Source organism: Drosophila sulfurigaster, chromosome 2L (assembly GCF_023558435.1).
Source record: "Drosophila sulfurigaster albostrigata strain 15112-1811.04 chromosome 2L, ASM2355843v2, whole genome shotgun sequence".
Classification (NCBI taxonomy): domain Eukaryota; kingdom Metazoa; phylum Arthropoda; class Insecta; order Diptera; family Drosophilidae; genus Drosophila; species Drosophila sulfurigaster.
In genome coordinates, this window is record NC_084881.1 from 21635678 (window position 1) to 21663195 (window position 27518).

Genomic DNA, 27518 nt, shown 5'->3' on the forward strand with positions numbered 1-27518 from the left:
TACGTATTATAATTGAAAAGAAATATTAAATTTTTTTATATTTATATTAAAATCTAATGCTAATAATAACTAATACTATAGAAGATATACAAAGAGATCGTAGTCGGAAATTATGTAGTCAGCGCTAATGTACCCTAGATTCAAATTGGTAATTTTATATTATTATTTATCTGTATATAAAAAAATAAATAAAAATACAGAGAGATATGAAAGTTTGGCTTTTTATATTTGACTTCAATTATCATTTAATTGTGTATAATATTTATTGTTACTTTTGGCTGATTAAATAAAATGTATACTTGTAATTAAGGATCAATCAATTCTTTAGCATTATTGTTTGATAATTTTATCAAACGTTACCCAATAAACAACTAAACTTTGTAAATATTACTTGATATCATAATATTTATCTGAATAGTACACAACTTATGTATTTATCATCGTTTGCTAAACAGTTTTCGCCCTCAATGAATATTTGATATACCTTTTTTCGTTACCTATCAAATGCGCATAAAAAAAGTTTAAATGCGAGTTGAAAAATGTTTGCTAAATCTTATATGGGCAGGCAGTCAATAGAATTGTGCCTACAACAAAACTTTTGTTGTGCAGTGTGCCTGAGGTAAACGATTGAGAGAAAAAGAACTTAGAAAAGTCTGCTTTGGCATAATGAGAAAAAGACCTTTAAATAAGTGTATTTCTCTCAGACAGCTGAGAAATGTATCAACATAAGGTGCGATGACACTTTTATTTTCCAAAGAAATAAAATGAAATTGAGAAAAAGTAAACTGCACGCAATTTGGATAGGCAATTTGACCTTAAGCGATTAAATTTAAAGAGCATTCAATAAGCTGGTCGGACCCGCTTTTTGATTGTCTGCGACGGGAAGACAATCAAGTACAATTGTCAAAGGAAAGAAATCACATCCAGTGGATAGCCAAGAAAAAACGAGAGAAAAAAGTGCGTGACTTACAGTTGAATGAACAGCAGCAATAGGAAAATAGATGGAGACAGAGTTTGGTGCCTTGTCATTGACTTGGCGATTGGGCAAACACTCGAAAAACGTCAGTCAGCATAATTTGCATTTACAATTGTCTGAGCTGAGCTTGTTAATACTGGCTAAAGTGGCAAATGTTTGGCTACCGACTGGACTGGACTGGACTGGACAGGACAGTCAATCAGTCACTGAGTCAGTCAGTTAGGGAGCTCACTTTGGGGGGAATGACCTATACAATTTAATTAATTAAAGTGTAGCCAATGGCTTTGTTTGTACACATACTATATAAAATGCCAAGCAAGTCTATCTTACGATTAATGCCATTTTCCGAAGAGAATCTTTGACTGTTGTAGTGCTTAGCCGAAAAGGAAGTAAGTAACAACAAATATATGCAGTATGCAAAGTATTTTCAATTGCTCTCCCACTCTCTTCTCTATCTCTTTAGACTTTTCTGTTTGTGGTCCGGCAATGTCAATAAAAGTTGAAGTTTTGCGTTTATTTGGCTTGCCGACAGTCAGATAAATGTAAATTAAGTTGTGTGCTAAGCTGAAGCAACTTACAACTTGCAGCTTGCAACTTGCAACTTGCGACTGGCAACTGGTAACAACTTGAAGCAAAATTGTTAAATGTATTCATTCGCAAATTCGCTTGAATGCATTCAAATAACTCTGATTGAATAGCCAACAAAAAGACAAACGTCTAAGCGACAGACGGCAGACTATTTGCGTGGTCACAAAACTGTGCAATCGAAATTTGCAAATTTATTACAACTGAAATGTTGACAAAATTTTTGGTCGAGTTCTGTGGTTGAATTCCAATAGTCAACAGCATACAGAGTACTATTGCTTATACTCGTATGTTAAGCAGATAGAGTAATCAAATGATGCTTTATGTGTGGGGCACTTTCCTGCGCAAAAGGAAATTCAATAAATTTAAAGCTCAAACATTTGCGATCTGTGATCTGGCAAACTCTCTGCCAGAGGTGACACTGCTGCTGCAGATGCTGTTCGTTGCTAGCTGTTGGCATTATTCAATTTATGCACTTAACGATAGAGTCAACACAGCGCGCTGACGTTGTCGTTGCCGTCACGTCGACGTGGCCACCGCAGTTACCGCAGCGGCAACTGTGCGTATACGCAATTTAATTTGCAGCATTTCTTTTGCCCGTTCGTCCCCTCACGCTATCCCTCCTTCTCCATCTGTATATGTGTTTGTGAGAAATGAACGGAAATGAGATTGCTGCGGCTTTAATTTCATTCGTAGTGCCGAACCATTAACGCAGATTTAAGCTGGCTTTGCTTGAACACTTTGGGGTTTATTTTTCTGTATAATATATACACACACACACACACATTTGTAGTTTCGGCCAGGCAGGCTATTGTTGGAGAGCTCGAAACATTGTTCATATCATTTATTTCTATTCAAATTTGAGCGGCTAAACGTTAAAAGAAAGATTTCATATTCTCCCCGTCAAAATTACATATTTTTTTTTGAGTATTTCACTAGTTTTTATACAACTGCTGTTGCTGCTGTTGATTTTTTTTTATTTTGCCTACCATGCACAGCCTGCCTTTAGTATTTGCCCGCCAGTTGAATCCGGGCGTCGTTCTGACTCAAGAGCTCAGCATGAAAATCTTCAAGTATGAAACGTTGAAACGTGAGCGATCTCAACTAGATGATGAGATTGTACAAATACGCAAGAAACAGGATAACATTGAAGACAATCTAGCCGAAGCATTGGCCGAAGATGAATTCCAACGCTGTCAACAGGGTGAACTTTTGGGCGAACCCAATGAGCAAGAGCTTCTTGAGATATTCAAGCAACACCTCGGTCGCATCATTGATAAGTTGGCCACCAAATACGAGCGCAAAATCTATCTGGAGATGGACTTGCAAAAGATGAAGACGACGATTGAGAAGGACATTGTGACAGTCAATGAGGAGACAGCTGCTGCAAACAAGGAAGCAAACTGAATAGATTTTACAAATTTTAGTTGCATTTTCACAAAAACAACTACAGACCAAGCGTGAATACTTGTACCTTGTTTCACATTGTTATTTGGAATTTGTAAATTTTGTTTGTGTTGAAAGCTACACTTCTTCTGCTACCACTCTGTAGTATTGTATCGGATGCTGCCCCTACTCTGTCTGTAATGCGTGTGCAAAAAAAAAAAACAAAATATAAAAAAATATATATACATTTTTAATCGCATTTCTAGCGAATTTCATGTATTCACGTAATTTATGTATTCAATTTTTTCTTTATGAGGGGTTACCATATTAACTTTAAAATCTAGTTTACTATATGCATATTTTGGGAACAGAGCCCTATTTTATTTAACTAATAATAATAAAAGTATTACATAATAATATTAATTTCATAAATTTATATATATATATGAAATACTTTTGGGCAAAAACGGGTCTTATTTGCTTTGCTGGACAATATTAAATATTGGGAATATACTTCTATATACCAAATATAGCCATCATTATATTTTTGTGTATTTTAGGAATAATACTGCACTGTCAATGGAGCACACTCTACTGTTGCTTTCAGACTGGTCTATATTAAAATACATATTCTAAATACCTTAATTGTGCAATCAACAATGGTTTCACATATTTGTTTTTGGCCTTGTTATCTTCTTTAATAGTATCTTATTATTAGTTACATATGTTTAATATTATCACTCGCCTACTACATTTCATTCATTAATTTAAAGATCAATGACACAAAGTCTCACGCCTCGTGTCACATTAATGGACATTAGAAATAACTTGAGGTCAGCGTATCTTTTTGTCTTCTGTGGTATCATTTGCTGGGGATCCTCTGCTATTATTATTATGCTTAAATATGAGGGTCATGACGGCACACTGGGAGCTTTGCGATGTGCCTTTTTCTGTTTTTGCCCACTTTTGGCTGTTGTCATTCATATGCAAATGACACTCGAACCGTCCGAAAATTGCAATGAATTTAAATTACCTTAAAATGTGAAGGGAGAAAAAGTGTGTGTGTGCAGAATGTGTGCGATGGAGAGGAAAACTGTGTGATATAGATGGAGAGAGGAAATGCAGGCGCGTGTTTTAATTAATAAGGCCACGTCGACGGCATCATTTGCTGTTTGAGCCTTTGGATTTTTTCGCTGCATGAATTTCCCAGCGGCATTTGTCTAATGCAAAAACAACACTCTCTTTCACACACACACACACACTCACACAATATAATAAGAGAAGAGACGAACAGTTGTGCTGGCACGGAATATACAAAAAATAAAATAAAATACAAGAAAAAAACAAAGTACTCAGAAACATGATGAAATGAAACAAAAGAGAAATAGAGATATCTCATTATGGACAAAGCAGGCCAAACGAGCACACACACATATACATACTACACACATACAGATACATAAGAAATGAAATGAAAAAATTATGCGAAAACAAGGCATTGGCCATTCGTTTGGGCCTAGCTCAAGTTCGGGTCCCTAACGGTGTGTTTGTGCGTGTGTATTTCTGTGTTCTTGTGTGTGTGTGCGTATATTTATGAATTTGTTTACAACGAGCAACTGGACAACTGGGAGAAAAGACTGCGGCAAATGTATTTTCCCGACCCGCTACCCATCAATACCCTGCATGCATGATCAAATGACCAGCGAAGTAGAACTTGTTGTGCCTCTCCAGCTGTGTGATTTTATTTCTCGGAAAGGTGCACTTTGACCAGCTGATTGAGCTCAAAGAAGTTATTATAATTAAATTTTTTTTATGTTTTAAAATGTTGTATATAAATATATATATATATATATTTCTATATCAACTGAAAATAAAGTTGTTGTTTAGTATTTAAGGCACTTTTCCTTAAAATTTTTCACAACTTTACAATAATAATCTTTTTAAGATAATTGATTTAAAATAGAGAATTAATATAAAGATTATTGTCTATATGTTGTTTTCTTTAATGAATAGTTTTTATTGAAAATTTTCATAAATTGTTATTCTTTTTATATTATTCTAATAAGGGTTAATTTAATTTTGGTAAATGTTTGAACATTTAATGCTAGTTTTACACTACCGAAATTTAAAATTTAAAAAGTGTTTCAATATTTAAAACAGTTATTAATATAATCTCGCCAACATATCGAAACATTCCCCGAAATCAATATTTGTATTTATTTTTGTGTTTTAATAACAATCTTAATTCTGTTTAACATTAAATATAAAGTGGTCTATCAACTTTCAATTTCTTTCCACTTCTAAGTACAGGGCATCTGCTGGTCAGTAGCAATGAACTACTCCTCTAGAGCTTCATGAGTCCAATTCTTTTTTTGTGTCTCGCAAAGACGCGTGCGAAAAATAATCAGAACATAATAAGCATCTCTTCAAGAGGCGCAAACAAATGAGCCATATAATGATTTTTCTTAGGAGCACATTGTACAACGAGTACTCTGTTTGCGATTTACATACAAACATACAGAAATACTATAGATATATATATGTATATAGTCAGGTTGGTTTCATTCGTTTTGTTTTGGGGTATTTGTGCTGCTGCCCGCTGTGCAAATTAAGCAATTTTCCAACATCTGATGAAAGTTGTGCTATTCCGTCTCCCCTCTTGCCACCCCTCAATTTCCATGTAGTTTGTCGTAGTTCACAAACATTTTTTGTAGCTTCATCGGCTTTACACACTTTTAGGTTATCCTCGTCATGGCATAAAGCCGGATTACAAAAAGGATTTGTGGCTCTTTACAAGGCATTACAACTAGTATTCTTCTTTCGTTTTTTTTTTCGTTGCTACTTCGTTGTCGTTTTATTTTTTTTTAGCATAATACAAAGCAACAGCCGCCGCGGGGGCATGCGACGACTTGAAGGATGAGAAGCAGCCTATCGTCATGCAAATCGCCTGGCAATTTGGCTGAGTAACTCGACCATCAAAAGATGGTCAGCCAGAGATTAGGTCACCCCCATTGTTGGCCTTGTTCATTGCTTTAATTTTGATGCTTTGTTCAAGAATAATGTTTACACTGCAGTCGAGTTATTTTTAATAAGTTACTCTTTGCCCACTCTGTTTCCGCCTCTCGCTCCAGATTCACGGCTAGTTTTCGCCGAGTGCCCGCATAATTAAAAATGTACACATGTGCGCCTCTTACCTTCGTCAAGTGCGAGTGCCAGAATATAACTCATACGCCACGCCGTGCCACGCGTCGTATGAGTGCTGCGTAATTTTTATGATGTGCGCAGCCAGCAAATTATTTGCTCTCCGGCTCGTTGTGAAAGTTAAAACCCATTTTTCGCAATCCTCCCGTAAACTGCACATCATTATTATTACGAGCCAGCGGAAAAATAGTGCTTAAACAAGACTACAATGTGGAGTATTTACCCTGCGTGCACAATAAAGTCGTTAGTTAGTCTGAGTGCAAAAGTGTATTTGCAATTTGTATGTTTGCTATAGAAAGTGAGATCTCAGTGTGGTGCATTTATTGCAATACTTTTCCTTGATATATACAAAAAAAATTATAGCCAATTTAAAATTACTCTAGTGAAATTTATTGAAATTTTTGTCTTTTATAGGATTTTTAATTTATTTTTTATTATATAAACAGTCTTAAGTAGCTTTATTTAATTTGAAAACGTGAATTTGCAGAAATGAAATTTTATTTATAAAGCAAAAGCATAAATTAATGTAGAAGCATTGAAAAATGAAATAAAAGATAATACCCATATCAAAATATCTATGTTATCTAATGCCTTTAAATAATTATATTAATCTATTGAAACATACTCCTTTAACAGGTGTTTAACATTAATTTATATTTGTATTTACAAATTGATTTAAATTTGATATTTAAGTAAAATAAATAAATTAAATATTTTACTGAGAAAATGAATTTGAATTTAAATCTATTTCCTTAATATTTATTTATATTGTATTCAATTTGAAAACTATAAAAATCTTAACTTATAAATTAATTTACAATTTTTATATATGTATAAGTTTATATAAAAGTCATATTAATATATTAATTAACGCAGAGAACGAGATAGAAACCATTTGTGGTTGCATGCTTGCGGCTACTTTATTTCTTTATAGAGAACAAAGCAAACATCTTTTAGTTTCTTAATTAACTCAGTCACAGAGAACGATGTGCTCGTGTGCTGCCTTTGGCAAAAGATATGAGAGAAACACATGCGGCAGAGATTATTGAAAGTCAAACGTGGATTTCAATAGAAATTAATAAACTATCTACAAATGGCGTGTGTTATCACATGCTATTTTACAGAACATTTAACAAGCTAATTAAGCCACATTAAACTGCATATTTGGCCAAATAACACACAGCACAACACACAGTTGCCGCATGCATTTAAATAGCTTAAATCGATTTTGTCGCTTTACTTGTGCATTTCAATTGAATGTCACTATGCAAATTCAATTTAAAGCGCATTACAATCTATAAACAAAGTAATTTGAATTCAAATAGCAAGCAAACACACATGTTGCATCTGCCCCAAAAAAATAGAAAAGGAGATTGTAAAATTTTGGCAACTGAAAAAATGGATGATAAAATGCATATGTGCAAATACATATCTGGAAATTGATTTAAATATCTAACCAATTTGTTTGACAAATATCCAGGCCATGTGCAACTTCACACACAGATGTACATGAGAATCGTGACCCTCATCAATGTGAAATGTGACGATTTTAAGCAATAAAACAAAAATAGATGCAAGTAGAGCACACAATGTGAGTATTTGAAGTTTTTTCATTAATAACCAAATTCTTGTTATTGAACACAAATTATGACGTTATAAATACCCTTTTTATAGATGCTACCCACAGTGTAGAATAGTATTATGTCTTAGAAATTTGTTTGCAATCATATAAAAATTGTAGAATTCTTTTAAGAAATATTTTTACATGGGCAAAATGGACTATTTGCTACGGGTCTTAGTTGCTTTGTCTGGTATATGTGTATATATACCTGGTTTGCCTGGTATATACCAAATACCTGGTATATCAATTTGGTATAGTTTAAAGTAAATACCGCACTGTTTTGTTTGTATTTAAAATGGATAGCGTGTATATCAAAGTTGAGCACTCTCGGCTGTATCTCTCTTATTATTTACACCTATTGCATTTGATCTAAGCTATTAACACATTTATTCAACATTTAAATAAATGCGTATACGTAAACGTACTATAAAAGATAGGATATCTAATTCGTCAGCACACCTTTTACAATTTTATTTCCGTCTCATAGCTTTTGCTGTGTAATTGAATACTCGAAGACCGACAAATAAAAAAGGTGTGCCACTGTTGTTATTGACGTGATCCTGGTTGTCTGTTTATATATAATATTTGTGAAGGGACATGTTTATTTAATGCGTTCCGGGGTTTTTTAAAATCAATTATAAAGGCTAACCAATCGGTGGCTTTTGACTATTAATTGCTTGCACAAACGCTCGAGAGAAAAAACTTCAACACACAGAACAACACAAAAAATAACAAGTAACTTTTAATTAATTTGCATTTTTAGCTAGACAAATGAGAGAGAATTCCAACAGTTTTCAGTCACTTACCTGCCAGATGCCTCCTGTTGTTGTCATTCTGCGGTCAAGTTCGAGAATTTGATTAACACCATTTGATGTTAATTAAAATACTTTCAATTGTGTTGGTTCATTTTTTTTGCGAATATTATTAAATCTCGTTTTGATTAAATATTGTGTGCGTTTAATTAATGCGTTTTTCATTTAATAAGTTTTTATATGATTTATTTTATGGCATTATTTATTTAAAAAATTAATTCGAAACAGTTTAAGTGAAAAATGAATTTAACACTTTCGATTTATGGCAATGTTTTCATTCAGTTTAATTAAACTCTGCAAAAGGAATGCGAATTAGAAGTTCGAGCAATGCTTTTGACAGCTGTCATCCTATCATCACCAATAAGCCGTTCTATAGGAGAATTTCATTACGAGTGACACGTTACGAGACCTTGAAGCTCTCCCATAATTTAGAGATAGTGCAACTTGACAAATGTGGGCGGAGGGGGCGTGGTTAGAGCACTTACCGCGCTCGTTGATTGCGCGTGACATATATTCGTCAGCAGTTTTTTTTGTGCATTTTTTGGTTAGAAAACTAGACAGGCTGAAGAGCGCTCTAAAGTGCATCAGCCTACATACACATACATAGGACACTGGACTATGGCGCATCAATTTGAGGGAAGCGCTCACACAACATGGGCATAATAAACTCAATTAGCGTTCGTACAAGCTTTTAGCCAAACTAAGTTATTGTAGTCCTCGCATTTAGCCATATGTTTATGCAGCTAAGCCAGTTGTGGGTATCAGCATTTTATTTCAGTATTTACCCAGACATTTTTGCACATACTAATAGTTGATAAAAGAAAAGTTTTTTATATATATACGTATTATATAAATATATTTAAAAAAGAGAATTATATTGAAATAATAAAAATAAATAATAAATATATTGGTAAAAGCAATTGCAAATATATTTAAGTAATACACACATATATTTAAATATAGTTGACGCCAAAACTTAATTTAATTTAATTTATAAAAATAACTAACTTTTAACAAGTGAACAAGTTCGTCGGTTAGTCGATTGTTGTTTGCGGTAGGCGTTGCATTAAAATTTGCCAAGCTGGCAAAAAATGCATTTGAATTAGCGTGCGCATTATGCAACACGATGGACGCCCTCAAATATAAATTAATAACACGTATCAAATTTGTCAGCATTTCTGGCAATTGCCTCTCTCTCTCTTCTTCCTTCCGACATGTTATGTTTGCAATGAAAATCAAACCAAAATCATGGTCTCTCGCTGCTTCACTCAAAATATGCGTTTTGTGACGCCGCAAATACCAGAAATCAATTAGTGTATTAGTCGAGCATTAGTTTGAGTAAAGTGTGTGTTGTAATCTGATATTTGTATGCATTTTGTTGTCTGCTAATTAAGCTGCCAACATATTAGGCGCTACAATTTCAGGGTTATTCACATAACACACAATACGTAACATGTATTATTCAGTTTGAATTGATTGGCATTATGGTCACAAAAGACAGATTTAGTTGTGAGTGCTTTGATTTCTGGCAACTGTTCTGGGTTTTTGTTATTAAAATTGTGACATGCTCGGATGCTGTCATGCAATAAACCGCATATTTTGAAGGACTTTTGTTTGCATTCAATTATATACATATTAAAATTTCAGGGATCAACAAAAAGTTTTGAGCTCCTTTACATTACAGCCACTTACTTTGGCTTAAACTGTATTCTGTTAATCAATATGATGTTGTGTGTATGTGTGTATGCCATGGGAATATCAAGCTGTTATGCTGTTGAGGTTTATTGCCGCCGCCTTCTTTGGAACACAGAAGAACCCGTCTTAAAGTATGCCAGGCATTTTAATTAAAACCCGTTTTTCCTTCACTCATGCCAAAAAAGGAACAAACGAAAAAAAAAGAATGGGAAAATATGGTGGTAAAGAGGGAACGTTACACTCAAGCGCTTTAACTCAACTTAATGGCAAATGCTGTCGTGCTCGATTACCCAAGCACCACCCCCCCACCCACTTCACTTGAGCTCTCCCCTTACTACTCCAGCAGCAGTACTTGAAAACTTTTGCGCTTGTCATGTGCAACCTGTCCAACTATGGCAGAGTCCTTCTTGCTGCCAGTTCCTTCAACGTCCTACAGCCTAAAGGCTACAAATCCAACACAATGCACATGTTTCTGAAGCCGTTGCTCTCACTCACACTCATACTCTTTACTGCCATTTCCCAGTCCAAGTGCCGAGCGGAAATGAAAAATCAAATAGAACAACTCATAATGGCATTGCAAGGAAAGGAAACGAAATGAAACGCAATGCAACGCAACGCAACGCAACGAAATGGCAATGGGGGAGCATGGGATACAGCGTTGTGTGGAACGAAACGGAATGGAACAGCAGACCTCCGCCGCATTCATTGGCATGGTTCGAGACCAGGCCATGGCAATTTTCTTGAACAATATTTTTTTGCTGCTGCCGCCGTTGCTGTTGCTCATGATTGTCCATGTTGTTATTGTTGTTGTCTAGGCAAAGCAGGCTGTCCTTATACGTGTGTGTGTGTTTGAATTGTCTGTTGTGTGGCACTCAATTACACTTTCGTTGTCACTAAAAAATCTTCAACGAGTCGCAGAGCTGCTGCAAGCAGAAGCTTTGCATATGTCGCAATCTATTTGCGAGTGTCCTAGTCTCTCTCTTTCTCTATGTGTGTGAGTAGGTGTATAAGTATGTGTGCCTTGTCTGACACTTGACGTAGATAACTTTGGAGAGCGAATCCTACGGCTGTCTTAGGTGAACACACACATTCGCAGGAGATAAAAAGCAAAGAGAGAACATGAAAGAGAGGCGAGTGCTTGACATCCAATAAAGATTACCAACGATTGTTAAACACAAATTGCGCTTGATGATGAGTTATGTGCCAGAGCATGCTCCCAAACACTCACACACACACATTCTCACATACATTTACATATTGTGGTCCAACATTCTTTCACTTTTTTCTTCTACTTCAGTTTTTCCACTTGGCAGTTACGAGTGCTGCAAATCAGCTTTGCAGCTCGACATCTTCTTCAGTGATAAGGATTGCCTCAATATTTGTGATTTCAATTCACTATGGGTTGAATAGCTAGTTTGAGTGTTTTTTTGTTTGTCATATATATAATAGTATAGCACACTAAGTAAATATTTGATTTCACAACTATTTTATTAAGAAACATAATTAGAAAAGAAAAAAAAAACAACACCTGAAAATAAATACTAATAACGGCATTTTGCTAACTAAGTTGACTTTAAAGAGCAATGTCAGTAGTACGATTGTTTCTGTCTGTCTGTTTGTTCTGTTTCTACCTCTTTAAACTCAGAAGCTTGGCTGATCAGTAAGTAGCCGAATAAAACGTGCCCTTGTATCTATTATGCGAAAGGCTTTTTGTGTAAAGTCGGCAATAATTTGTTGGTGCTTGAACTCGATTGATTGTAAGTCGAATCAGACTTTGATTGAGACTCCATGCAAATATTTTGAGTATGGAGCTAATGAGAAAAGCTTGGCAATGGCATCGCATCACTCAAAACCTTTCGTTTCACCCTTCAGTTGTGTTGTGTTGGATAAATGCATTTGCTACTCTTTTTTTACGCCTCCTCGTTTAGCTTCTGCCCATGGCATTTTGTAAAGAGAAATTTAAAATTTGTAAGGTAAATTGTAAAATATAAAAACCAGAAAATTTGCTCCATTGTGCGTCAAATTTTTGTTTGTGTTTTTGTGTTACTGTGAGAGTGTAACAAAGTTGTTAAATTTGCCAAAAGTTCTGTCAAAGTTGTGAAATGAATTTCGAGTGGAAGCGTATTATCAGAGCAACTGTGAAATTAAAAGCGTTCCCTTCTGCCTCTATGTAGACAATATGTGGACTCATCTATCGTATAATAAAGTGGTAAAGAACAGTGGAAGGAGTGCTGGAGTTCATAAAGATACTAAATTGAATATTCGATTGCATTTTCTGTTTGTGTGCTTGAGTATTTGTCAATTTGTGTGTATGTGCCAGGTATTTATCAGAATATCTGCAAATTTCAATTTTCACAATCGAATGACTCCTTCAAGCTTATTTGTCCATTAGAGACTGGCTGTCATGTAAATTTCATTTCCATTTAGTCATCCAGCAAAATGCCTGTGTTCATTTGCCATTTTTTGCTATGTCAACTCAACTTTTGTTTCGCTCAATTTCGCCGCAAAAAGAAAACACAATAACATCCGTATAGTTTTCGTTATTGTCTTTTTCACTAACTGACTGAAGTCATTGGGTAAATAGATTTTTGTTCTGCATATTTGCATTTGGTTTTCGGGGAAAATGGAAATGGAAAATGTGCAGCTCGTAAAAATGAAGACAGTTCTTATGGCTGATATAACATTTTAGAGATTCGTTTCATTTTTTTTTTTTATAATTTTTAATTCTGCCCTTTCGGCACAAAACATTTATTCAGCTGCCGCATGTTTTAGTTATTATTACAGTCATTTTCATTTTCATTTCACGCTTTTCCTTTTGCCATTTTTCACGGCCTTTGTGGGGGCCCTTAAAAATTAAAATTTTTAATGCGAAAGCGTATTCTATATATGTATGCTGTGTCCTGCTGTGGCTTTTGTGTGTAGTTTTTGCACTAGCAGTTTTGCTCTCGAGGGGAAAATGTTCATGTCCATTACATTAATTAAATTATCTTCACGTTTTGGCCCATATGGCTTGTCAATCGTAAAAAACCAATACGTTTAATGCATCTGCCGCACACACACACACACACAAACACACAACTGAGAGTAGAAGAAGAAAAATGCGTATAAAACTCCAACAGCAAAATCACGTACTTAAAAGCAATAAGCATTTTTATACAGCCACGCGCAGTAGCCTGTTGACAAAAGTTGCCCAAAATATCACGCAAAAAAAAGAGAAAAAAAGAGAAAAACGAGACTAAGGAAAAAATCCACACACACACACAATTCTATTAAAACGCAAATTTCAACAGATTAACACAGAGCGACACTGAGATGGAGATGAAGATGCAACCGAAAAAAAGGAAAAGAGAAAAAATACTGAAAGAGATGACAAGAGCGCGTGTCATTTGCCGTGTAACAATTTGAAACTTTTATCGTGATTTTGGGAAAGTCAGAAAGCCAAAACTTGGCTTTAGCCTCTGATGCTTTAAGAACACGTTAAACTTTTTACGACTTCCGTAGATGAGACTTTCCATCTCTTAGTGTTGTGGCACTCTAAATATACGAGCCACGGTTTATGTATCCAATGTACGTGAATGTGTGTGTGTGTGTGTGTGTTTGAGGCATGATGGAAATGAAAAGTCGCAACTGGACTTTCGACTTTCGTTTCATGCTGTTGGCCAATTTTAATCGACGTCTAATGAAATGCCCTGATAGGCAAAGCTGGCCAACAGCTGTTGCTAATTAACCTGCCCATTTAGCCCCGACGCGACGCCGAGGCATTAGTTAAAAAGTCATCAAAATTCACTGATTGAAAAAATGCTGTTGCGTATACGCCCCTAGGGAAATAGAGAGTGCGAGCGAAAGCGAGAGAGAGAGAGAGAGAGTGTGTGTGTGTGTGTGAGACAGAAAGAGAGAGAGAGAGAGAGAGAGAGAGATGGGAGTCTGACCACGTAAAAACTCAAAGTTCATTGCATATTTATAGCTGGGCGCCGCATAGGTTTTGAGGCCTTTTTAAATATTTAAATGCCTTGTGAAAACAAAAACACGCAGCACATACACAGACACAGCGAACGAACTGTAACAAAGAGGCAACAAAATGTTGCAAGAAGCAGATGCCATAAATAAACAGAAGCAGCCGTGGCAGCCGTTGCCGCCAATGGCGCACCTTTTGGGAATCGCATGTAAACTGGCAACTGTAAAGCCAGCTTTGCTTGCCACATGCCTGCCACACACTCATACACACACATACACGCAGCATTCCACATGTGAGTGTGAGAGAGAAAGACGCTTAAAGTTCGTTTTAAATCATTTAATAATAGCCAAAATGACCTTAGAGTATTGCCAGACTGTAAATTTGCTTACAAATCCATATAACAAACATCAAGTTGCTGCTGCTGCGGCTTTAAGTTGCAACTTGCAACATTTGACTTTAACGCTTGCTGCCTGCTTCTATGCAAAATATATGCACAGAGAAGATCAAGAAAGAGAGAGTGAGAACTCGACTTTTATTTAACTAGGCTAAGCGGCTTTTGCCATAGACAAACTTTAGCTTGCCAAAATCCGCTTGACTTTTTGGCCAAGACTTTATTGCAAGTGTGTGTTAGCTCATGTGTGTGTCTGTGTGCGTGCGTGCGTGTGTGTTACAAGCAAAACGCATAAAATTCTCTTACTGTTAAACTGTTCTTGTGGGGTTTTTCAACACTTTGCAAGTTATGCAATTTGTTTCAACAATACAAGCCTGAGCTATAAATATTAAATTGAGTGAGATTTACCAACACAGACACCATACGAGTATTTGCGTGCGGCATTATAGTTATCCTTTATTTCCTTATTTTGTGTTTTTGCTTGTCTTACGCTTTGCTGCGTGACAAAAGCCTGTTTTAAACACTGTCTCTGACAGCCGTTTGGTCACTACTTTTGCACAAGACAAAACCGTCAAATGCATGCACAAAAGACTAGGCATATTACACTATACATGCGTGAGTCTGTCTGTGTGTGTGTCTGTGTATGTGTGTGATTGTGTTTGCATACAAAAGGTTAAAGTGCGTTCTTTTGTATTGTTTTCGTGCATGTTTTTGTTGTAATTTATTTGACAGTTTTGACAATTTAAAAACGCGAAAGCGTGTGAAAATGAAAACGGCCATGGGCCAAACAAAAGAACAGAACGTTCTGTCGCAACAGTCGCAACATATGCATACGCTGCGTATACGTTATATATCCAATACACACACACATACACGTGCGAAGTTTTTGGACTGCGCCGCAAGGCGCTAATGTTGAATTAAACGAACGCTGACAGCGACATAAACAAAGGGCGACCACTGAACGGAGGCTTGGCGCTCTAAGGCCGCAACAAGCGTTGAATTTATACGTATATGCCACACACACTCACACATATGAATCTCTGGGCAAAATATCTGTGAATATTTATGATAAATTGCCGCTGTACGAGAAACGTGTCGCTGACATTTTGGCGCCTACAAAAATAAAACAACAAATTCACACAGCGAGAACGCGAATGAAGAAGAGTGAGAGCGACAAAAATAAAAGGAAAAAAAAGAAAAAGAAAATCGTGATAAACGAAATTCGTAACTCTCTGGCAAAAGTCAAAGTCAGCGTGAAATGTTTATATGACATTTTAATAACCCAACAAACTGGCATTATTATTATTATTATTATTGAATGGTGAATGCCAAAAAAATGACTTTGTAATGCGATTTTCGCATGCATTTAAAATTTGACAAGAAAACGAAAAACGAAGCAGAAATGTATTAAAAATTCGCAAGTAAATTCTATGGCTGAAAAGCCGCATTTACTGTCAAGCCGCAAAAGTAAGCTGGCATTTCACTTTATTGGAAAATGCCAAAGAAAACAAAAGCGTAAATAAAAGTGTGTGTGTTTATATTTAAGCAATAAGCGCGAATAGCACATGCGATTGTGAATATCTCCTCTCGAGCTAAGCTTTATTGTCTCTGCCATTTGCAGAAGCTCAAAAATCTCTGGTCGCATTCAACCTGTTAGCTGGGGCCAAGTGCTTACCAACCATCCGAGTTTTCTCTGAGCCAGCAACCAAGTGACGAGTACAACTGTTTGTGAGTGTGTGTGTGTGTACGTGAATAATCTCTATATGTGTGTGTGTGAGTGCGGCACAAATGTAGCCGTAAAAGTGCTTTTACGTAATGCGCTGTCTCTGATGCGGCTCCCAAATGAATTTCATTTCATTTCGTACGTGTATTTTAGCCTTGAAGTTTCAGTTTAAATGCTCAAGTCACAACTTGTTAAACTTAAAGCCATATGCAAGCTACCAAATCACACGGATTAGACAAAGCACACAAAGACACAAGTTCTGACAACTGAAACCGCCTTGAAACTGTCGAAATTTTGTATACTTGTATGGACAAAAGTTTGACAATGCTTTATTTATTATGGTAAGGCAACTGTTGAATTGAATTTAGAGAATTCTTTACATTTTGTCAAATATTTGGAAGAAATTTTACGTTAACAATTAATTTGATTATTTTATTAATTTTTAATAAACTATCTAATTTTTGTGTACATTCCAATTATTTATCAAACATATGAATTTTAAATATTATTATATATATTCAATCAAAAACTACTTTTCTATTTTTTATTAAAGTTACTAAGTAAATCAATTAGTCTTCATTATACTTGTTCATTTTAGAATTCGTATTTTTAGGTACATATTATTTTTAACTATTTTTTCGTTTAATTAAGTTTAATAAATAAATAATCATATTCAATAAGAAATATAGTGAAAATGCATACAAAAATTAATAATATTAATAATAACTATATTTTAGAATAAAATATATTATGAATTTAATTATAAAATAGGCAGAAATGCATTTAAGAATTTTTCTTATGGTTCAATCATCTCACTGCTATTTCAAAGTTCACTGATGCAATTCGCATCTCATGCACATTTCACACTTTTAAATGTACATGAAATGTAGTAGAGAATGCCTTTGGGAATGTAAAGTGTTAGAGAAGTATGCGACTTATAGTTGCCTCAGTTACCTCAATGTTTGCCAAAGTTTTGTCAGCTCTCAATTTCTATTCTTGTGGTTTGTTTTCACAGGCTTTGCCAAATTAATTATACACACTCGAACTTTACGACTATTTGATTACTCTTATCCGTATCTGCAGCAGCAGCAGCAGAAGCAGCAGCAGAAGTAACAAAAGTAACACCTGAGTGGCAAGAGCAACCTTCAAAGGCAGGTAAATAGATTTAAATGCTCATCCGGGGACTTGCTTAAAGAGCCACAGTTCACCAAGGGGGGAATTTTGCGGTTTTACATTGTCTTCAGCCATGTGCGAGTCGAGTATTTGTTTTACTTTACTTATGCAAATGCGAAATGTTGCTCTGCAGTGTGCACTAACGGTTAAACGCACGCACACACACACACACACAGGTGTGTTTGTTGCACCATTTTAATTAAACACATTTACATACAGACGTATACGCAATGTCGTTGCTCATACGCCACGTGACACGCCTCCACTTTTGGCCCCTACAAAATGCACCTTTCTCTTTACCTCTCTCTCTCTCTCTCTCGCTCTGTGTGTCTGTATCTTTTTTTTTACTTCTTCTGCTTGCCAGTTGAGATTTGCATTTGCATATTTCTTGTTGTTGAGCAAACGGTTTTGTCATGCTGTTTTATTTATTCTCAGCTTTTTTTTCCTCTCTGTTTACCCTGTAATAAACTTGTAACAATTTATGCAACGGCAAGATGTATCCCAACCCTCTAAAGCAATTGTTCTAGACACAGCAAATAACATTTTCCACATTTTCCGCTTAAATTTCTTATACCCAGTGCGAGCGATATTAATTATGCATTAGAAGGGTAAAGGAAAAAATGGTAAATCTGCTTAAAGGGTATCACTTAGTCTGAGTGTTTCTTTGTTTCTTCTGCTGCAACATTCTTAATATTGCTTACAATTTTTATTTTTTTTATTTTGATGTTTTTCTTTTTCCCCTCTTTTATGATTCTTAATACAACTTGTGAAAATTGCATTCTGGTTAGAATCTTGTTGTTCTCTTATTACTGCCGTTGTTTTTGCTTTTTCGTTTGGTCTTGTCCTGCATTTTAATACATTCTTTTTATTTTTGTGGCTAGGTCGCTTGTTTTCATTTAGAAAATTACATGGATGCACTTACTTGCATATGACAAGTATCTCATTTTGGTTTTTGCTGGTCCTCTGAGCGCCAAAAGGGCGCGCTCCTTGAGGAGAATAATTTTGGTAAGATGTACGAGCTGTTGGTTTTTTTATGATGCTCAATGACACGAATTGCAAATGGGAGTAAGCGGAATTTAAATAGCATTTCATTTGCAGTTTACCTGTACGCATAATTATGCAGCACTTTACATTGAAGTATTTATTGTCTCAGCCAATTTGCAGTTGCATTGTCTTTCGCCTTATGTGTGTCTTCTTTTTATACCTTATTTTTTTTTGGCTGACTGTGATTGCTGTGTATTTATTTGTTTATCATGCTGTCAGTTCGTTTAACGGGTAGGTCAATAAATCGCTGGCGATTTTTAATTAAGGAAACGCATTGCAGACAAGCTTGCCAACCAGCGACGTCAGTTGGATAAACAAAAGCAAAACGGCGTCACACACAGGCAGCAGCAGCAGCAGCAAACACTCAGCACCAGACACACCAGAAGCACAAGGCGCAGGACGATGATTATACGCATATCCTTGCCAGGGCGCCATCCACCAGGCGTCGCGCTTATGCAAATGGGGTTTAAGTCAAGAGCGAAGGTCAGTGCATCCAGTAATGTTATCGCAATGCGCTCTCTTTTTTCTCTGGGTCTTACTTGTTAAATGCATCCTCTGCCCACCGCCTGGTGCCTGGTGCCCAAAACTCATTAACAGCTCTGTTGCCCCTTTTAACTCGCCCACTTGGCTGGCTGCTGACTTGCGCCTCATGTTGCCTCTTGCATTTAACACACCACACACAACATTCCCCCTTGCTTCGGATAACTTCAATTTCCTTTCAAGCGCAAGCTGAAAAAATAATACAGTTGGCGTTGGATTTGCAGTAAGGTAAATCCGCTTAAATGCTACTGCTCAAGACTTTTCAATAATTCACGCAAACAAAAAACTGAAGTTGAGCGAGAAGGTAAGGCAACAACATTTAAGGAAGAGGCTTCATGGGCAAGATGTCGAGCATAAAATGCGAATACATAGAGAAAGCGAAACATAGGAAAACAAATAGCCCAAAAATCCCAGCTGTACTCGTATTTGTATAGTTGATACACTCTCTTCCTCATACCCAATCAGAGTGTGTGTGTATGTAAATCTCTCTAAAAACCATCAGGTATTTAGCAAAACGAAAACAGTAATAGACAAATGGACAGCGCTTAAAGATGCTTTCATGTCTTAATCTACAGCTTGGTCTTTTGACTCCGAGCAACATTAAGTGTTGTGTTCAAGCTGCTGCTTCAGACTCCAGTATTAAGTGGACTTTTTGTGGTGTTGTTGATTAAAGCATCCAGAGACCATTTGCCACCGCCAAGGCGAGTGAGGAGCAAAAGCCCAGCCACTTTGCTGAGCATTGAACTTATGAATTGCAGGCTAATTGCTAAATCGTTCCAGCCCCAAATGAGCGATCCATTTGCCTGCCACAACAGTGGTGCAATCATAAGGCTGGCCAATAACTTGCAGCGAATTCCCAGCAGCATTAAGATAAAGCATGCCACGGCAAATGGTTTGTTAATTATCTAAAGACGATAAGTATTGCATGGCAGAAGCAGCAGCAGCTTAGTTCTCTGTTCTATTGACTCACCTGATGTGGCTCGACAATCCACAAAAGCCACACACAACACATGCCAATGCGTGCGAGCAAGAGCAAACGTTGCAAGCTCCGCTGTTGTTGTCTGTCATGTTGCCAGCAGTCGACAGCAGTTGCTTGGCGTTGACTCTGCCGCATTGCCAACATCAGTAGCAGCAAACACCCAACATCCACGCAATAGTGCAGCAACAATTCATAATCCCAAATACCAAAGGCGAGTGCTCGCAACGTGCGCTGCAGCCAGAGCATAGCGACACCGTTGCCGCTGCCATCGTTGAAGTTGCAGCTGCACGCAATTAGCGCAGTGCCAGTCAGAATTATGGCGATATCGAGCAGCATGTAGATAACTCCAATTATTTCCCATCCATTCATAAGCATTGCCATATGATGTGCATGCATTCGAAGCTGCAGCATCTTCTGCAGCGCATCCTCCAGATAGCCGAAAAGTATTAGAGACGCTGCCACTTGTGGTATCCATGCTCGGAAGCGATTCGCACCAAATTGGACAAAGCCAAAAATAGCTTTCAAGATTGCTTTGAACATTGCAAAGTTTTGACGTACAATTAGAGGAATTTTTGTTGTTTGTTTTATTTTGGAGACAATAAAAGCAGATGTGACACAGCTTGCTAGCAAATGTTAGTTTCTTTTGTTTTGATTTGTTAAAGGATTTCCACAGTTGTTTACTGGCTTGGCGTCTGATGGTGTCAATTAAAAAAAAAATTTTGAAACAAAGATTTAGCATGAGAAGTTATCAAATTATATTTTGTGAAGACAATTATAATAACGAAGTTTTAAAGTGCTTTCTTTTTTTGATTGAATATGGATATTTTTATTATTATTTTTATACATAATAATACTAGAATCAAAACCAATGACATTGTTTTTTTTAAGAAATACTTTGCGTATAAATTGTTGTAATGTAAGCTATGTAATTCATAAGCTAACTCTCACACTTGACAGTAATCTGTTTTAAAATAACATATTTCTTATTTAATATAATTAATATAATTATTTGAATATTATTGTATGCTTTGGCTTATAATACTAGTATTCGTGATAAGGTTTTACTTTTAATTTTATTGATATGTTTTGAAAAGTTTTCTAAGCTGTACAGAACATTTCCATTAAAGAAAACAAATCCGACACAGATCAAAATCAAGTATACAAACAGTCGTACCCACATACACCGAAGTATAAGTGAATGTTTTTGTCGCCTGAGGACTCTTTAACTCCACACGTGTGCTTATTTCAGGTGAGAAAGTGCAGAGCTCATTGCAATTAGTTAATGTATTGCAGTTGTACGACAGCTACTACTGATGGAGCTGCTGCTATTGTTGCCCATGGCACAATTATGGATAATTAGTTGATTGCTGACCGCTTTGTCACCGCTGTTAATATTGCTAATACGCACCGTGGGTCAGCAACTGCCGCCAGCTATAATTTTGAATATTTGATGGCGCTGCCCAAGATTGCTTTGGGCAAGAGCTACAAAGCCAAAGAGATGTATTAAATGTAAGAATATGTTAGCTCAAAAGTCATTGGACCTCTGCCCTCAATCTAAATACAGTAAGCAACTCTTTGGAAAGCCAAGTCGATTGATTATTGAAATCCTATCCTATAGATGGAGCTTAAAAATGTACTGAAAAGTTGAATTTTAAGACCAAGCGACGCATCGTTGTATCCATTTTAATGCCAATGACTGTCAGCAAACTGTGCAAACATTTTCCAATTTATCTGCTGACACAGCAGAAATTAATGCCACAAGTGAAAAGGGGGAGCTAAGGCGACAACCTGATAGGGTTTACATTGACATTCATTACCTTCTTCTTCGGTCGAAGTAAAAACAGCTTTTGTTTGTGGTCCTTATTTAACGAGCAAAGTTGTGTTGTGGCCCGAAAAATTAACAAAAATTACTTGAATTAAATTCTATATACGGGCATAAACAAAAGGTCCAAAGTGAGGGCTGCCTGCTCGCCGGTCTTGTGCAATGGCATGGAAACGCATCTGGAAGTTGAATGAAGCCATAGTCCGTGTCCGTGTCCGTGTTGGTGTTCGTTTTCGTGTTTGTATTCGTGTTGTAAGCAATTCTCGATTATGAGTCAATGGCGTACAATAAGAGGCCGGAATCAAGAACCAAACAACAATCAAACCTTACGTAAACAAGGCAAATGGCACAAAGCACTGGAATAAATGGCATCAGGCTAAGCTCAGTGCCTGGCCAGATTGTCCATTATATTCGAGGCCCTTGGCAATATGCTAAGAAAGAATGGAAAAGAAGCACAAAACTACTACACACAGAGTACTACATACTATACGTGGCAGGCATGGCATTGGGTCTAATTATGTGACGGAGGCTGGGGATTTGAGATGATGACAATAACATTGGCCTAGTCAGAGTCTCAGAAAGTGTGAGAGAGAGAGAGAGATCTGTGAGCTAAGGCTAGCCGTAAATTATAGCTGCAAGCATTTGAATTGGCCTTCAGAATAAATGAACTATAAGAAATAGTTTGCCAGCACAAAAGTTTATTAATTACGCAAATTATTTCATCTTCATTCCATTGCCTTCTTATAACAAATACTGCAAAACGTGCTGAACGACTTGTCGGGCAATTTGCAGAGGAAACTCTTTCCATTCGACCATTTCGGGCATTTCCCCCATTTGCTCCACTTTGCGTTGCGTTGCGTTGCGGACTTCTCAAAACATTTTCAAGCTAATCAAATCAGCGTCGCTTTTTCTTTTTCTCACTTTTTGTTGTTGGGCGACCACTGATGCTTGAGGGGCTGCTTGTTTGATGGCGGAGTGGTCGTGTTTTTGGGACATGCTGCGGAGAGGGTGTGGGGATGCGGTGGCAATGCGGCCACAGTTCGTTGATTTTGTTACAAATAATTTGAATCTATGTCAACATTTTCAACGCAGCGCGGTAATAATTCATTTTTGTTTTTCGCCACAATTCGTGACAGCTAATCACCAGAGGCAGACAGAAAACAGCCCGAGACCAAACACAAATACAACCACAAAAAGAGAGACGACAACAACAACAACAACAACAAAACCAACAAAAAACAAGCGTCCATTTTGAAAGATGGCGTCATGGCCGCCTGATTTCCGGCTGCGCTTCAAACTGTAAATGGCAAATGAATTTTGCGTTTTGATTCGGTTCGCATTTCATTATGCTTGGCAAATTAAAAGCAACAACATTTAAGAAAAAATAAACAATCAAATTTGCCAGACCGAATATACACTACACTTAAAAAAGAATTACTACAAAAATGACATAAATAATAACTACATTAAATCAACAATAAAATTAAGCACAATTCTTTGATGATTATTTATGTAATTCCATTTGAAAGAGCATTAAAGAAGTCGAGACTGCAATGCGCCATTTCATTTTAAGCGTGCAATAATTGAGGGCGACATTTCAAATACATTTCGGATCATTTATAATGCGATGTAATCGATTTTATTTTATTAGCTTTTTTCTATAATTTTTACATTTCCGTTTTGCATTCGGTTTTATTGAAATATTTTTTTTTTACACGCATTTGCATTTGCTATTAATAGTTGTTGTTGTTATTGTTGTTGCTGATAAACACTGACAAATGTCGAAGCTTTGACACTATCGGCATTGTTATTGTTATTACTATTATAATGTATTGAATTAATGTAGACATTTATGCGTTTGTCGGACATTGATTTTCTGCTATGCGAACAATTTTTACGAATATGCTTAAAAAAAGCGTACACGAATTTAATTTCATGACAAGTTTGAGTGCAAATAGAATGTTATTACTGAAATTGTGTGCAACTTTAAGAGCTTTGAAATTGTATGCTTGTAAAAGATATCTATACAACTACAGTCCAGATGCCTAAAATGCTTCACACAAAGGACTTCTGAGAAGTGCAAGACTTGGCTAAATCGAGAGTCTTTAGATTATACCCTAGTTTAAAACTTAAAGAATTTAGTTGAAATGTATCAGAAAAATGTCGATATTTGGACAAAAGTTATATGCTTTGATTTCAGATTAATTTCTTTTGAAGGAATTTGCGGAAGTCATAATCATGTCCAGTTTTTGATGTTTTATGTGCACAGGGTATAGAATGAATACCTAAGTTTATTGACAACAGCAAAGAAAACAGCTTTTTCTTGCCACATGTCAGGCTCTCTTAGGATGACTGGATGCCTGGATGGCTGGCTGGCATCCTGTTTTGTTGCTGCCTTTGTTATTGCAGTCGAAGACATTTATGTTATCTTAAAGTCCTCAGGGCAGTCCAGAGCCGAACAATGCAAGTAAATTCACCAACAAAAAAAAAGAAGCAAAATCGGAGCATGAAAAAAGCCCGATGAAATACGGCACAAGACAAGAGATTTGTCATACTTACGGCCAAAGTATTCATGCTTCGTATTTAAGAGACCGACATGCAGAAATGAGAGACAATGGACAGTCATTTAGCTGCGTTGTTGGCGTGAATATTTTGACAGCATGTTTACTTACTGGGCACACTGTACACTCACCATTGTGGCACTGTGGCATTTGAATGCATTTTGCAAAAGTTGTGCGGTTGTCAGGCTGTCGTCTGCCACAACTGCTGCCACCACCGTCTCACCCACATCCACAGCCACAGCATTGTGCATTGTGTGCTGCGGCCCGTGGAGAGAAACTGCTGCGGTTTGTTCTGAGCATGTTCCATTTTCCCCGGTTAGACCTCAATGTGTCTGTAGGCTGAATTTGACGCTGTCAGTCGCCACGCAATCAGTCAACAGCAGCCAGATAGCAGAGTTAGCACGGTTAGCAGTTTAGCCAGCGGCGTCAGAGGCAGGCAAACAAATCAATTAGCGGGCTAAACAGCTTATCGGGCATTACGCTTAAGCTCAGCGCCACATTGCGCATACGCCGAGTGAGTCGCGGCTTAGTTGCTTACCTACCGAAGAATTTACATTACGATATTACAATATTACCGCTTCCGACATGCGTTGACAAATGAATCGCAGTGTAACGTGGCGTATGCTTAATGTTGCGCATACGTCGTCGTCGTTCTGCGGTCGGCAGTCGCAATAAATATAAATTTACACAAAAAATGCCGCAACGAGATAAAGGAATCTTCTTTAATTATAAAGTAAGAAGCAGCTCTCGAGAGACGAGTGTCGAGTGAAGCGACGCCAAGGATAAAACGCACACAAAATGATTTATTTATTCACTGCGTATACTTAATATTGTGCGATATCATGGCAGGCAGAAAAGACTGTTTACTTGCCATGTATTATGACTAAAGCAAAGAGTTGACGTGGATTTCTATAACTTCAGTCAGCCGCCAGCCAGAGTTTTTTCTATGAAATGAAAGCTGCTTTCATGCGCTCCTTTCAATGATAGCAACTCGCTCTTGGCATACGGCTGTCTGTCAGTCATTAGTATATTTAATAGACCTGACATGAGCCAACATGCAGCTGATGTGTCTCTCCATTTGAATGACGTCTTTTATGTCCACGAGCAAAACTTCTTGCTGCAGTTAGAGCTAAATTAATTGTTTGCAAACGATTTCACAACTAAGGGAAAGAGAGACACCGTCGTAAGTCGAAAGTCTGGCTTTCGTTTAATGGGATGCCACAAATTAAATTTCATGCCTAGAACACATCTGAAATACCTGTGCACAATTTTGTCAATTTGACTGTGTGAAATCTGCGCAGATGTCAAAAGGGATAATGAGCTTGAAGCCGGATGGGCAGGTTGCCAGCCAGCCACCAGCCGCCAGTTGCCATCAAGTAAGTCAGTCATTCAGGAGTCAAGTCACGGTGTAGGCATTTTCCAGCAGAGGGGAAAATCAGCTTAGGGCGTGCATGCCATTTGAATATACTTACTTATGTATGTGCGTATATGCATCTTCCCCTATTTATTTTTCCAAAGGTTGGGCTCGAGGCTAAAATAGAATGAAATTGACAATTGGTTGGCGGATAAAATGTAAGCAAGGCATTTTAATTTTTCCTTTTATTTTCACTTTTTTTTCGTTGGCTTTTAAAGCGCTAAAGAGATGATGAACAAGTGTGGCAGCTTATGGGAGCATCTTAGAAGGTTAATTTGAAATTTCTGTCGAAATATTCGAGCTTATTATGATTACATTACAAATTTAAATTTACTTTTTTGCCAATGATAGGCTAATGATGCTCGAATGATTTTCGTTGGATGGAAAACAATAGCTTAGTAACGGTTGAAAGGTGCAAATGTATATAAACATATATTTATTTACATATTGAAATTCGGGAAAATATATTTATAAAGGTGCAAAGAACAATATATTCAAATTTGGGAATTTGATAGAGCAAAAATTCTATGTGAAATCACAACAGGTAAGAAAGCTACAGCTTAGAGTTTTCTACTCTGAGATACCCGCTACACATTTTCAATAAAAGCAAACATTGTGGGATTTATTTTTAAATTATAAGAAATTGATATACCTAAATATACCAAAGGCTATGTATGTATGTAAGGTACTTTGATATACTAATATATTCTTAAAATATACAAAATCATTTTTATCAAATAATACCAACATACACATTTGAGGCTAATTTCGGTATATTGACAGACTGCTAATATAAATACTAAAATATAACAAAAGTGGTCGAAAAAATATGTTGTCTAGGTTATAGGTAATGCAAAACAAATCGTAATCAAAACAAAATAAAACAATTAAATGGCAAATTCTGGAATGTCGTAAGCATAATGAATATTCATGGACTGCCTCGCGACGAATTTAATAATTAAATAGTTTGCATATAAATGCGTCCATAAATGGGCAACAGTTCAGAAGGCTGCGAGGCATCCCAGACCGGCATGCAGACTGTCTACGAATGCCGTTAAGCAAACACACAACATTGGAGCAGTTCCTACAGTTAGTTGGGCAGTGTGTGACTACTACGCCCACTTTTTTTTGGGGGCGCCACTCAACTCAATGCGACTCGACTGGCAGCTCCATTGGGACGAGGATGTCTAAATTAACAAATGAATTATTTAGTGCGAACAGTTTCGTGGTCAATGTTTGGATTTACAACAATGCGAATTAGGTGCGAATGACCAGGCGGGGATTACCCTAAATGCGAAACTGTGTAATTTGGTTAAAAGCGTTGCACGACGTTGCCACCACATGCAAATGTTTTTGCCTGGCAAACACTTTAATGAAACTCTTAAAGTGGACTTTTCTTTAAAGTAAGCGTATTTTGGCTCCTCTTCGCTGGTTTACATTTGTGGCAACATTTTAGCTTCATTCGCCACAAATTGCGAAATTTCTATTTACCAAGCACAGCACAAAAAAAAGTGGGATGCTTCTTAAGCCACGTTATGCACACCTGTGCTACACTTGGCAAAATACAAGCAGATACAAATTTAATTTTGCATACAAAAATCTACCATTTTAGTATTTTCAACCAAGATAATTATAAAAAT

General features: G+C 36.7%; 2 protein-coding genes across 3 annotated transcripts; one reads left to right on the forward strand and one right to left on the reverse strand.

Moving 5' to 3' along the window:
* The first annotated feature begins 2336 nt into the window (after window positions 1-2336).
* LOC133850336 (uncharacterized) lies at window positions 2337-3219 on the forward strand. Its single transcript, XM_062286396.1, has one exon. It carries the CDS (start codon window positions 2552-2554, stop codon window positions 2966-2968), a length of 417 nt encoding a protein of 138 aa, XP_062142380.1. The 5' UTR covers window positions 2337-2551; the 3' UTR covers window positions 2969-3219.
* Window positions 3220-17229: 14010 nt separating this feature from the next.
* Window positions 17230-20759, reverse strand: LOC133850343 (uncharacterized). 2 transcript variants are annotated; one of them, XM_062286402.1, is made up of 2 exons: window positions 20073-20759; window positions 17230-19291 (listed from the first exon to the last, which is right to left on the reverse strand). In XM_062286402.1, exons 1-2 carry the CDS (start codon window positions 20619-20621, stop codon window positions 19034-19036), a joined length of 807 nt encoding a protein of 268 aa, XP_062142386.1. In that variant the 5' UTR covers window positions 20622-20759; the 3' UTR covers window positions 17230-19033. The 2 variants fall into 2 exon arrangements, with proteins under 2 accessions (XP_062142386.1, XP_062142385.1); XM_062286401.1 differs by lacking the exon at window positions 17230-19291 and adding an exon at window positions 19329-20007 and having other exon boundaries at window positions 20073-20744.
* Between the last annotated feature and the right edge of the window lie 6759 nt (window positions 20760-27518).

What these genes read in the sequence shown, in the direction of transcription:
- LOC133850336 (XM_062286396.1), top strand. Translation starts at nt 2,552, where the DNA reads ATGCACAGCCTGCCTTTAGTATTTGCCCGCCAGTTGAATCCGGGCGTC.
- LOC133850343 (XM_062286401.1), bottom strand. Translation starts at nt 20,621, where the DNA reads ATGTTCAAAGCAATCTTGAAAGCTATTTTTGGCTTTGTCCAATTTGGT. An exon ending in GGATTGTCGAGCCACATCAG is followed by an intron (nt 20,008 to 20,072) that starts GTGAGTCAATAG and finishes TATCGTCTTTAG; the next exon opens with ATAATTAACAAACCATTTGC.